Here is a 12,155-nt window from a genome sequence, read left to right on the forward strand (position 1 = left end):
CTCATTGCTGCTTATCACTTATTAACCATTTATTCACATTTCAGTTGTGTATATTACATTTGTTTTATGACTTATTTCATTCCAAGTCAACAGCTCATCTCTATAGAGCTGCTGCATATGCTTTGACAAAATCTATATTTTGTAGTTCTTCAAAGTAAATAAGGCAGACTTTTATGACTGCTGAATACCAACTATCAATCACTTAGAATAGATCATTTATTTTCAGGTAGAGATACCTCGAAGTAACAACTGCTCTCTATATCCCCCTCATGATTGTGCATTCTTCTGCCTCATTTGTAGCAGGCATAAAAGAAAGACCGTACAAGTAAATGCGCAATGGATTATGGTCATTGTAGTTAATTACGTTTTAAGCGCGAAACTAAGTAGAATATTGGTCTGTTGGAAACTACAACTCCCTACTACATTGCACAGTTCAAACAGGATCTGATTTATCTCTAGAGAAATTGAGCAATGTGCACAGAAAACAAAATAATGGAATTCAAATAATTGAACCCAAGTAGGTCAATTTGTTGTTTAAAAACGTAAAATAAATGACCCCTTGGTTAATCGCTCAGCAATCTTCACAGTTCAACGTGTCTGTATGATATGTAAGAAATACTCTTGTTTTACTGGTTGAGACTGTAGTTGAACTGTGGGTCAGGGCTGCTGAAGGTTAGGGTTTATGGTCCTGGGCTGCCATTGGGAGGTTGTCAGTCACTCTCCCTGGGATTGCATCTGCTTACAGAAGGCCTCAAACTGCTGCTGCTCCAACTCTGTCATCACCTTATTCAGGGCGTAGATCTAAAATACACACAACAATGAAGATCAGCCAACTAGCAGTGGCATCATAAAGTAGGGTCAAAAGTTGAATGTGGGGTAACTATTGTAGGTTATCCTTATCACTGAAACATGTCATTTGACCTCTCTGCAAAAGCTTGAGCAGTTGGAACTAATGCAACCATCCATGGAATTGCAGCCAGTTATAGCCTGTGTACTGTCGAATGACATGTTTGTCATTCGGGAAAAGACTGACCCTTTAACCAACTCTTGTCAGTTAGCTAGTTTGAAAGAAACTGCCACCCAAGCAAGCCATTGTTGTGACTTTACCTCTGCCCGTTGTCGTTGTTTCAGTTCCTGCTGGGCGGATTTCTGCTTGGCCCTGTCGCCGCGAGTAGGAGTGGAGTTCAACTTCACTTTGTCTTTGCGACAGGTGGGCTCCATGGTTACTGACTGACAGCCACCACAGCGCAACGACTCGACCTGAAGTAAGATTGAAAGCATAATCAAAGTAATCACGTGAACATTTGAACAAATAACTAATGGACAGTGCGATCAACAATTCATACTACTGTGTCCACAAACAAACACGGTAAGCTGCCATCTTTGCTACCTAACCTAGCTACATTTGCTACTGTAGCTAGCATTCCACTTCTAACGTTAGCAACTAACGTTAGTCAGAGAGCACTTAAACTCGCCAGCTAGCTAGCCACAGCTTTAGCACAAAAACATAAACACAGACAATCAAATTACGTTTATTTGAAAGGTATCTGGTATTAAAAACACTCACGTTCAATAAGAGCTCAGATTGTCAACACAGAAAGTGCAGACAACAACAGTCGCCTGTTCAAACACTGAGGTGTAAAACAGCTGTTTGGAAGGAAACTGTGTGTAACCAGAAAATAAACCCGGAATGGTTCAGTCATAACACGTACCAACGTTCCTACCTGAGATAGCTGTTATTTCCATTCAAGTGAACGGCAAAATAACGTCAGTATTTAGTTGTATTTATTCACATTAGAATAAACTTAACCTATCCAGTTTTTAATCACAAATCTAATGTGCTGTTGCAGTTTATACCAAAGGACAAAAGTCTATACAGATGACTAATAATCGACCAAAAGATGTCGCTCTTGCCCCACTGATAAAACAGTAATTTACAGTATTGAACATAACATATCAAATTTTATAGGTTACCTTAGTTTATTTGGGTGAAAGTGGATGTCACACGTACATACATACATACATACATACATACATACATACATACATACATACATACAGTAGCTGCCAAAATAATGAGTAAATGAGAGATACAAAATATATTGAAAACAGATGCTTCCACACATGTGTGGTTCCCAAGTTAATTAAGCAGTTAACGTCCCATTATGCTTAGGGTCATGTATAAAAATGCTGGGCAGGCCAACATTTTGGCTACGCACCTATAGGATGAGAATGCCCCCAGCCACAGGGCACAAGTGGTCACTGAATGGTTTGACGAGCATGAAAACAATGTAAGGCATATGCCATGGCTGTATCAATCACCATATCTCATATCTCAAATCTCAAAATGTCATTTTCCACCACTATCAACCAAACACCAAATGATGGAATTTCTGGTGGAAGAATGTTGTTGTAGCACTCCAATAGAGTTCCAGACACTGGCTTGTGGTGGCCCAACACCCTATTAAGACACTTGATGTTTTCCTCTATTTTGGCAGTTTCAGTGTGTATATATACACATACACACACTGAGTGTACAAAACATTAGGAACACCTTCCAATTTTTGCGCTCAGAATAGCCTCAATTCATCAGGGCATGGACTACAAGGTGTCAAAAGCGTTCCACAGGGATGCTGGCCAATGCTTTCCACAGTTGTGTCAAGTTGGCTGGATGTCCTTTGGGTGGTAGACCGTTCTTGATACACAAGTGAAACTTTTGAGTGGGGGAAAACCCAGCAGCGTTGCAGATTCAATTATTTCAAGGCTTAAAAATAATTATTTAACCTGTCTCCTCCCCTTCATCTACACTGATTGAAGTGGATTTAACAGGTGACATCTAAGAGATCATAGCTTTTACCTGGATTATCCTGGTCAGTCTATGTCAGGGCTGCCCAACCCTCTTCCTGGAGATCTACTGTCCTGTTGGTTTTCGGTCCAACCCTAATTTATCATATCTGATTCAGCTAGTTCAGGTCTTGTTGAGCAGCTAATTTCGTAGAATCAGGTGTGTTAAATTAGGGTTGGACTGAAAACCAACAGGACTGTAGATCTCCAGGAAGAGGGTTGAACTGAAAACCAAAAAGAGGGTAGATCTCCAGGAAGAGGGTTGGGCAGCCCTGGTCTATGTCATGGAAAGAGCATATGTTCCTAATGTTTTGTACACTCACAAAACTCGGTTTCACGCTGTGAAATATTTTACAGTTCACAGTTCACAGCTCTGTACATATGTGGTGTGGATGCCTGTGAGTATTAGGAGGAGAAAGCTGCAGGCCTCTATGTGGATATTTGTTTTCTCTATTCGATTATATTCTTCCTTCCAGATGCATGTGAAAGTTAAGCATCAACTATACATTTTTTATCAGTGTGTGATCAGTGAAGTGAGGAATGTGGATAGGAGAGATTCTGTGAACAATCAAATACTGTAGCTTCTTCCTGAAGCTGTTTAATGCCTTACTGAACTTAGCTTTGATTACCTAGGTGACATCATTCAATAACTTAATTTGGGGGCTGTTTTGTAGGTGTTTATCTTTGTGAAGGAGGAGGAGATGAGTGTATGTATGTGTGTGTACACGTAAATATGTGTTTAATCGGAGAGTGGCTTGACTGAGAGTATGTCTCAGGCTGGGAGCCTTTGTTATCCCTGGAGATTCAATGTGTTCATGAGTCTACTGTCACCACGGAGAAGGGCATACTCACATATAAACCCCCACAGACCACCCAGACCCACCTGTCTTACACACACACACACACACACACACACACACACACACACACACACACACACACACACACACACACACACACACACACACACACACACACACACACACACACACACACACAGGGGTGGCCCAGTATATGTTCATCACCATGGCAACACGAACATCCATTACTGTATAGAACAGAATAACACCAAGACACTGAGTCTTGTGGGAGAATATTCTGAGAACACATGTCTCTTCATAAATGTCCACGTAGAATTGATGATATCACTGACAGTAAGGCTGGGGGGGTTGTGTGTGTTTTGTAGCGAACCTATAGAAGTTGGTATGTGTGTCCTCTTGCAAGGCTGTGTCGGTGAGATTTATTACGCCGCATTCCCATGGAAGTCCAATGGAATTCCGATGGCATTCCGATGGTTTACCTGGATCCCCAAACTCAAGAGAGTGCTCACCCTGGAATAATACAATATCCTGAAAGGAACAACTGATCCCAAACACATACACAAGCGCACACACACGCAGTGGGATTCTTTTGGTAGAAATGTGGAGGAGTGAGTAAGTAAAGAGGAAAAGAGAGGAGGGGTAGAGAGGAAGAGGGAGGAAGGGTAAAGAGGAGAGGTAAACAGAAGAGGTAGTGTGAGATGAGGTGGAAAGAGGAGAGATGTATAGAGGACGGAGGTGGAGAGGCGAGGTAGAGAAGGGGTATTATGGGGTGAGGAGCAGAGGAGGGGTAGATAAATTAAAGGTATGGAGGAGGAGGGTATAGGGGTGTGACTCTGTTAGGAGCTTTGTTGATCTATATTAAATTCAGGGAAAGCGTCACTCTGACGGCTCTTTCACACGACCTACACAGCCACCTTCCACCATCCACATACACTGCCTTACCACAGCCTCCCAAGCCTGCCAGTCTGCTCTGATGCCAACACACACATACACAAGCAAGCACATACAGATGTAGGATCTTAATTTGAGTGAGTTTGCTACAGCAGGAAAATAATCCTGCAGTAACAGGAAATGTGAATTATTATGTGGATTATATATCATGGAGATTTTTGTAGAGGTTTATACATTTTGAAACTTCAAATACACTACAAGTTTGCATTTCCTGCTTTGCAATCTGTAGGTATACATACACATGCTGTCATTCAGCACAACACACACTCAGTCCATCAATCCTAAAAATAACTTACTGGGTTGACTGTGCCTAAAATAACTTTCTAACTGAGCCTCTCTCTCTCTCATGCATGCACATAGACACGGAGTTGCTCCCTCTCCACACCTGCCCCGCGAACAGAGCGAGATGTGTCGCCATGACAAACAGTCCAGCACCAGCCGGCAGGAAATGGGTTAGGAACGACCTCACGAGCCGGGGTCAGCTCGCTTCTGCCAGCTCTGTCAGGGTGGATATTAGACTGCATTGCCACACACACACACACATTCTCCCATATACTGTCCGTATATTACTCTCTCACTTTCTCTCTCTCTCTCTCTCTCTCTCTCTCTCTCTCTCTCTCTCTCTCTCTCTCTCTCACACACACACACACACACACACACACACACACACACACACACACACACACACACACACACACACACACACACACACACACACACACACACACACACACACACACACACCCCTGTCAGTGTGGATATGAGGGGTAATGATCAGATTTGATAAACACAGAGGGACATACAGCTCATGGGAAACCCAGGGTGGAGTGTGAACATACGTACAAGCATTCAAAGACACTAATGTTAATGTAACTTACCACAGGTGGTTCAGAGATGCTTGCGCGATAACAACCTCTCGTGTTGTCTGAAAACTTGTGTGTGCTCCCCTAGCTAATGCCTAGGCTTAAGCTCAGCAAGGTAGGCTAGCACAGTCATGTTGCAGATGAGCCAGGTTTGATATTTGGTAGGTGAATGATATTTATTTACAATGCAAGAGATGATTCTGGATCGAGAGGTTGTATTTACAAAAATATACACATGATGGAAATAAAATCGATAATTGATCACATTGATATTGCGCCTTTCCAGATGTAAGGGGGGGGAATTCACCACATCCACCACCAATGTGTAGCACCCACTTGGGTGATGCACAGCAACCATTTGTACCAGAACACTCACCACACATCAGCTATCAGGTAGAGAGGTGAGGAGTGATATAAGACAATTAGGAGTGATGGGGATGATTAGGTGGCCATGATGGAAATGGGGCAAGGTTGAGAATTTAGCCAGGACAGCAGTGTTGTTGGTCCAATCGTGTGGGAATGGTGCTTTGCTCTGGCTGCAGCTAGACAGTTGTTTCTGTTCTGGCAGTTGTCTACTGCTGTAATGGCTTTGGAGTGCCAGGTTGATCGGGAGGAGGTGATGGCTGTGAGTTGGTTGGGCTAGATATTGCAGAACTTAAGATTGTGTTTAAGGTTGTCTTTGAAGCGCTTTTTGGGTTGGCTTCCGGTGCCCATGCTGTAGCTCGCCAAAGAAGATCCTTCTTGGGAGACGGTGTTGGGGCATCCTAATGGTGTGGTTGGTCTATCGGAGCTGTGCCTTAATGATCGTAGCCTCAATGCTGGTGTTGTTAGCTATCTGCAGTACCTCCCAGGTTGGATACCTTGTCTTGCCACCAGATACCCATAATAGATCTTAGAGATTGTGTGTGGAATATATTCAGCTGCTTGATATGAAGTTGGCTTTAAGTTTCACAGCCATACAGCAGGGTTGTGATCACTACAGTATGATAGATTTTCATATCTGTGGAAAGAGTGAGGGTGTATGGTTAAGTATCCTGTTCCTCAGCCTTCCCAATGACTGGCTTGCTTTCTGGATTCTGCTTATTATTTATTGTTTGAGTGAGCCGTCCTTGGAGATGGTGCTCCCCAGATACTGTATGTGAAGTGGTCTACATTCTGGAGCTCAGATCTACTGAGGTGGATGCTGGGGCCACTGGGTTGGACAGGGGTGATAGTTGACTGAGGACTACAGTTTTTTCCAAGCTGATGGTAAAACCAAAACTCTTGCAAGCTTTATCAAAGCAGTCTGCCGAAGACTGGAGGTCTACCCCTGTGTGCATGAGGAGGGCACAGTATTTGGTGAAGAGGTTCTCACGTTAAAGATGTTCTTGTATTTTGTTTTTTGCTCAAAGCCCGCACAGGTTGTAGATTGAACCATCATCCCTGTATCTGATGTAGATTCCTTTTTTGAGGTCCTTAGAAGCGTGGATGAGGACGGCAGTGAAAAACATGTTCAAGAGCACTGGGCCCAAGATACATCCTTGCTTGATACTGTTGGAGGTGGGAAGGCTTCAGAGATGTCACCACCACAGCGGATCTGGCCTTGCATTCAATGGAGCTGAGTAATAAACAGAGCGGTTTCTGTTTTCTTCCTAGAATTGTGACTAACTTTTTAATGGTTTAAGCTACAAAATATTTTGACCCCAAATGTGTCTTCTGTTTCCCTCAGAACCCCTTAGAACAAAGTGGACAGGACCAGGCAGTAAGAAGAACATTATCAATGATGATGTTCTTTTCTACACAGAAGATCATTCATTCATTGCCTAATGTTTTCCTGAACTTCCCAATACCTTTCTGATGCATTTTAAGCCATACTTCCTTCATATTGAAATATTATTACAAATCAGTCTAAAACTATTTTTGACAGGGGTTAGTTCGTAAGCCAAACCGTTTGGACACTACAGACGTTATCTGCTGTATCTCGGCCACCTTCCATCACAGATGGGGAAGGCCGCAGTTGGCAGATGTGGAGAAGCAGCCCATTCAAAATAACAGAAATCTCTGGCTTAAACAGATGGATTTTGACGAGGACTTTCTTTATTATGCTAATTTGATTTCCGTGGGGGCACGGACATCAACTCTAGGGGTTAATTAACGCAGGGAAACCAAAATCCATTTTACATCATTTCTACCAGCATGTCACCTGTGAAACTATAAAACTCTAAATCACCTTTACTCCACACACAGAAACACATACAAAGCTCCCCCTCGCCCTCCATTTGGCAAATCTGACCATAACTCTATCCCCCTGATTTCTACTTTCAAGCAAAAACTCAAACAGGAAGTACCAGTGACATGCTCAATACGGAAGTGATCAGATGAAACGGATGCTAAGCTACAGGACTGTTTCAATAGCACAGAATGGGATATGTTTTGCAGGATTCATTCAATGGAATTGAGGAGTTTACCACAGCAGTCACCGGCTTCATTAATAAGGGCATTGACGGTGTTGTCCCCACAGTGACCATGCATACATATCTCAACCAGAAGCCATAGATTACAGCCAACATCTGCACTAAGCTAAATGCTAGAGCGGCTGCTTTCAAGGAGAGGGACACTAATCCGAACACTTATAAGAAATCCTGCTATGCACTCCGATGTACCATCAAACAGGCAAAGCATCAGTACAGGTCTAAGACCGAATAATAATAAACCGGCTCTGACACTCGCCGGATGTGAGCTGCCTAGTGACGTGAGCCTACCAGAAGAGCTAAATGCCTTCTATGCTCGCTTCGAGGAAAACAGCACTGAACAATGCATGAGCTCACCAGCTGTTCCGGACGAGTGTGTGCTCACGCTCTCCGTAGCCGATGTGAGTAAGGACCATTAAACAGGTTAACATTCAAAAGGCCCTGGGGCCAGATGGATTACCAGGATGCATACTCAGCGCATGCACTGACCAACTGGCAAGTGTCTTCACTGACATTTTCAACCTTTCCCTGATCCAGTCTGTAATACCTACATGTTTCAAGCAGACCACCATAGTCCCTGTACCCAAGAATACCAGGGAAACCTGTATAAATGACTTTCGCCCCGTAACACGCACACCTATCGCCATGAAATGCTTTGAAAGGCTGGTCATGGCTCACATCAACACCATCATCCTAGACACCCTGGACCCACTCCAGTTCGCATATCGCCCCAACAGATCCACAGATGATGCCATCTCTATTGAACTCCACACTGCCCTTTCCTAAAAAGAGGAACACCTATGTGAGAATGCTGTTCATTGAATAAGGCTCAGCATTCAACACCATAGTGCCCTCTAAGCTCATTACTAAGCTAAAGACCCTGGGACTGAACACCTCCCTCTACAACTGAATCCTGGACTTCCTGACGGGCCGCCCTCAAGTAGTGACGGTAGGCTACAGGACATCCGATGGCAGACGACATGACGTGTTAAGTCTGATCACCAACGGCGAGACAGCCTATAGGGGGAGGTCAGAGACCTGGCAGTGGGGTGCCAGGGCAATAATCTCTCCCTCAATGTCAGCAAGACAAAGGAGCAGATTGTGGACTACAGGAAACGGAGGGCCGAGTACGGCCCCATTCACATTGACAGGGATGTAATGGAGTGGGTCAACAGCTTCAAGTTCCTCGGTGTCCATATCACTAAGTATCTATCACGGTCCACACACACCAACACAGTCGTGAAGAGTGCACGACAATTGCTCTTCCCCCTCAGGACGCTGAAAAGATTCCTCAAAAAGTTCTACAGCTGCACCATTGAGAGCATCTTTACTGGCTGTATCACAACTTCGTATGGCAACTGCTTGGCATCCGACTGCAAGGCGCTACAGAGGGTAGTGTGTGAGGCTCAGTACCACAGTGGGGCTGAGCTTCCTGCCATCCAGGAACTCTATACCAGGCGGTGTCAGAGAAAGCTCCTAAAATTGTAAAAGACACCAGCCCCCCTAATCTACCGCACGGTAAGCAGTACCAATGCACCAAGTCTGGAACCAACAGGACCCTGAACAACCCCCAAGCCATAAGACTGCTAAATAGTTAGTCCAGATAGCTATTTGGTTAACTATATAACTATCTGCATTTGCCCTTTTTGCACTAAAGTTTTTGAGTCATTACATAAGCTGCTGCTGTTTATTATCTTTCACTTTATTCCTAGTTATGTGTACATATCTACCTCAATTACCTCGTACCGCTGCATATCAACTTGGTACTGGTACCCCGTGTATATAGCCAAGGTATCGTTTGTCATTGTGTTTTATTACAGGTAGCTTAGTGGTTAAGAGCACTGGGCCAGTAACCGAAAGGTTGCTGGTTAGAATCCCCCATGCTGACTACGTGAAAACAATCGGTCTGTGCCCTTGAGCAAGGCACTTAACCCTAATTGCTCCTTTAAGTTGCTCTGGATAAGAACGTCTGTTAAATGACAAAAATGTAAAATTATTGGCCCTCGCTTCATACTCGTCGCCAAAACCACTGGCTCCATGTCATCTACAAGACCCTGCTAGGTAAAGTCCCCCCTTATCTCAGCTCGCTGGTCACCATAGCATCTCCCACCTGTAGCACACGCTCCAGCAGGTATATCTCTCTAGTCACCCCCAAAACCAATTTTTTCTTTGGCCGCCTCTCCTTCCAGTTCTCTGCTGCCAATGACTGGAACGAACTACAAAAATCTCTGAAACTGGAAACACTTATCTCCCTCACTAGCTTTAAGCACCAACTGTCAGAGCAGCTCACAGATTACTGCACCTGTACATAGCCCACCTATAATTTAGCCCAAACAACTACCTCTTTCCCTACTGTATTTTATTTATTTATTTATTTTGCTCCTTTGCACCCCGTTATTTTTATTTCTACTTTGCACATTCTTCCATTGCAAATCTACCATTCCAGTGTTTTACTTGCTATATTGTATTTACTTTGCCACCATGGCCTTTTTTTGCCTTTACCTCCCTTATCTCACCTGATTTGCTCACATCGTATATTGACTTGTTTATACTGTATTATTGACTGTATGTTTGTTTTACTCCATGTGTAACTCTGTGTCGTTGTATGTGTCGAACTGCTTTGCTTTATCTTGGCCAGGTCGCAATTGTAAATGAGAACTTGTTCTCAACTTGCCTACCTGGTTAAATAAAGGTGAAATCAAATTTAAATTTTTTAAAAAATAACTTTTATTATTAAGTGTTATTCTTTTCTATTATTTCTCTATTTGCTTTCTCTCTATATTGTTGGGAAGGGCCAGTAAGTAAACATTTCACTGTTAGTCCACACCTGTTGTTAACGAAGCATGTGACGAATACAATTTGATTTGACTCTTCCATTCATATGAATGCTCACAGCGAGGGCATGTCTGCATGATGCTAATGAGGGCCCCCTTGCTGGACTTCTCTATGCTGTATGTTCAGCTGCAAACAGAATATCTGTGGACCGGGAGGGGGCTGTGACCGGGTGATATAATAGACAGCCAAATGGTAAATTGCATTTTTCTCTGAAGAAAGGACAAAGCTTTTTGCTAATGCACTTCACATCCAAAATGACTCTACTAGTTGTATCTGCTTAGCTGGGAAGTCTGGTATTTTTTAATACAACTTTTCACATTTCACATAGCACACATTACCTGTCGTTGTTGATGAAGCCGTCTGTGTTCTCAGGGCAGTAACTCAAGTCACTATCAGAGGCCTCATTATGGTGAGTCGAGGGAGACTGGCAACAACGGAAGAAGTGTCACAAGGCTACTTGTGTCACATGACACACTTTTATTCTGAGGTCTTGCCTGACAAGCTGTGAAAATAGTGAACAGTGAATTCAATTATTATTATTTATTTATTTAAAAATATTTTTTTTGGGGGGGGTTGTTAAACCATTGCAATCACATTGCTGGACATGTTATGATAACCACCTTTGCTCATTCTGGTAGGTTCCGACATCCGTTCATGACCAGGGTATCAGTCTGGCACCCAACTGTGCACTTTGTCTAACAGAAAAACAGGGTTAATGATTGTCATCATGCCTCAATTATAAACATAGCTCGAGAAATACAATATCTCATTTGGAAGCTAATTCTATGCTTTAGAGATGTAGACTGACTGGCTCCAGATTGGATTAGATTCAGGTTGGTTTGAGTTTGTTGCTGCTAGTCAGACATGAGTTATTTAGTACCACCTTAGCTGAATCCAATATTTATTTGTGCCCTAGACATGGGTTGCACCTCATAGGCTAATGTGACTGTTTTGTCTAAATTACACTAACTTAGAGTGGCATGGAAATATGATGACATTGCTAAAGTAGATAAATTATTAGAAGGAAACAATTTTGCCATATTATGATGTCGTCAAATTTACTCTAAGGTGATGGCAATGTTGCCATTACTGTTAGTAACAAAGTTCATAAAAAGCTAAAATACGGTGGTCCCCTCAAGCTTAGTTAGCTTGCTAAATTTAAACTGCATGTAAAGTCAATAAGGTGACATCATCATGCCATTCTTTTGAAATGTTATTGTTTTTCCAAGCCAAATTCCAGTTGTATTGAGGTAGGCTAATGTTAGCCAGCTAGCTAGTTAGGTAGATAGCTAGTTAACGTCAGCTATACTAGTGATGATAGTGATAATGATTACCAAAATATACTTATACCATTGCATTGTTGAATACTTGTTTCTGATTGGCTTGAAGGG

General features: G+C 42.9%; 1 protein-coding gene across 1 annotated transcript; it reads right to left on the minus strand.

The window, feature by feature from the left end:
- Positions 1-264: 264 nt before the first annotated feature.
- svbp (small vasohibin binding protein) lies at positions 265-1,657 on the minus strand. Its single transcript, XM_029687390.2, has 3 exons — positions 1,568-1,657; positions 1,108-1,260; positions 265-801 (listed from the first exon to the last, which is right to left on the minus strand). The coding sequence occupies exons 2-3, from the start codon at positions 1,219-1,221 to the stop codon at positions 715-717; spliced, it is 201 nt and encodes a 66-aa protein (XP_029543250.1). The 5' UTR covers positions 1,222-1,260; positions 1,568-1,657; the 3' UTR covers positions 265-714.
- Positions 1,658-12,155: the final 10,498 nt, after the last annotated feature.

Source organism: Oncorhynchus nerka, linkage group LG2 (assembly GCF_034236695.1).
Source record: "Oncorhynchus nerka isolate Pitt River linkage group LG2, Oner_Uvic_2.0, whole genome shotgun sequence".
NCBI classification, from domain to species: Eukaryota; Metazoa; Chordata; class Actinopteri; order Salmoniformes; family Salmonidae; genus Oncorhynchus; species Oncorhynchus nerka.

What these genes read in the sequence shown, in the direction of transcription:
- svbp (XM_029687390.2), bottom strand. Translation starts at nt 1,221, where the DNA reads ATGGAGCCCACCTGTCGCAAAGACAAAGTGAAGTTGAACTCCACTCCT. An exon ending in AACAACGACAACGGGCAGAG is followed by an intron (nt 802 to 1,107) that starts GTAAAGTCACAA and finishes TGTGTATTTTAG; the next exon opens with ATCTACGCCCTGAATAAGGT.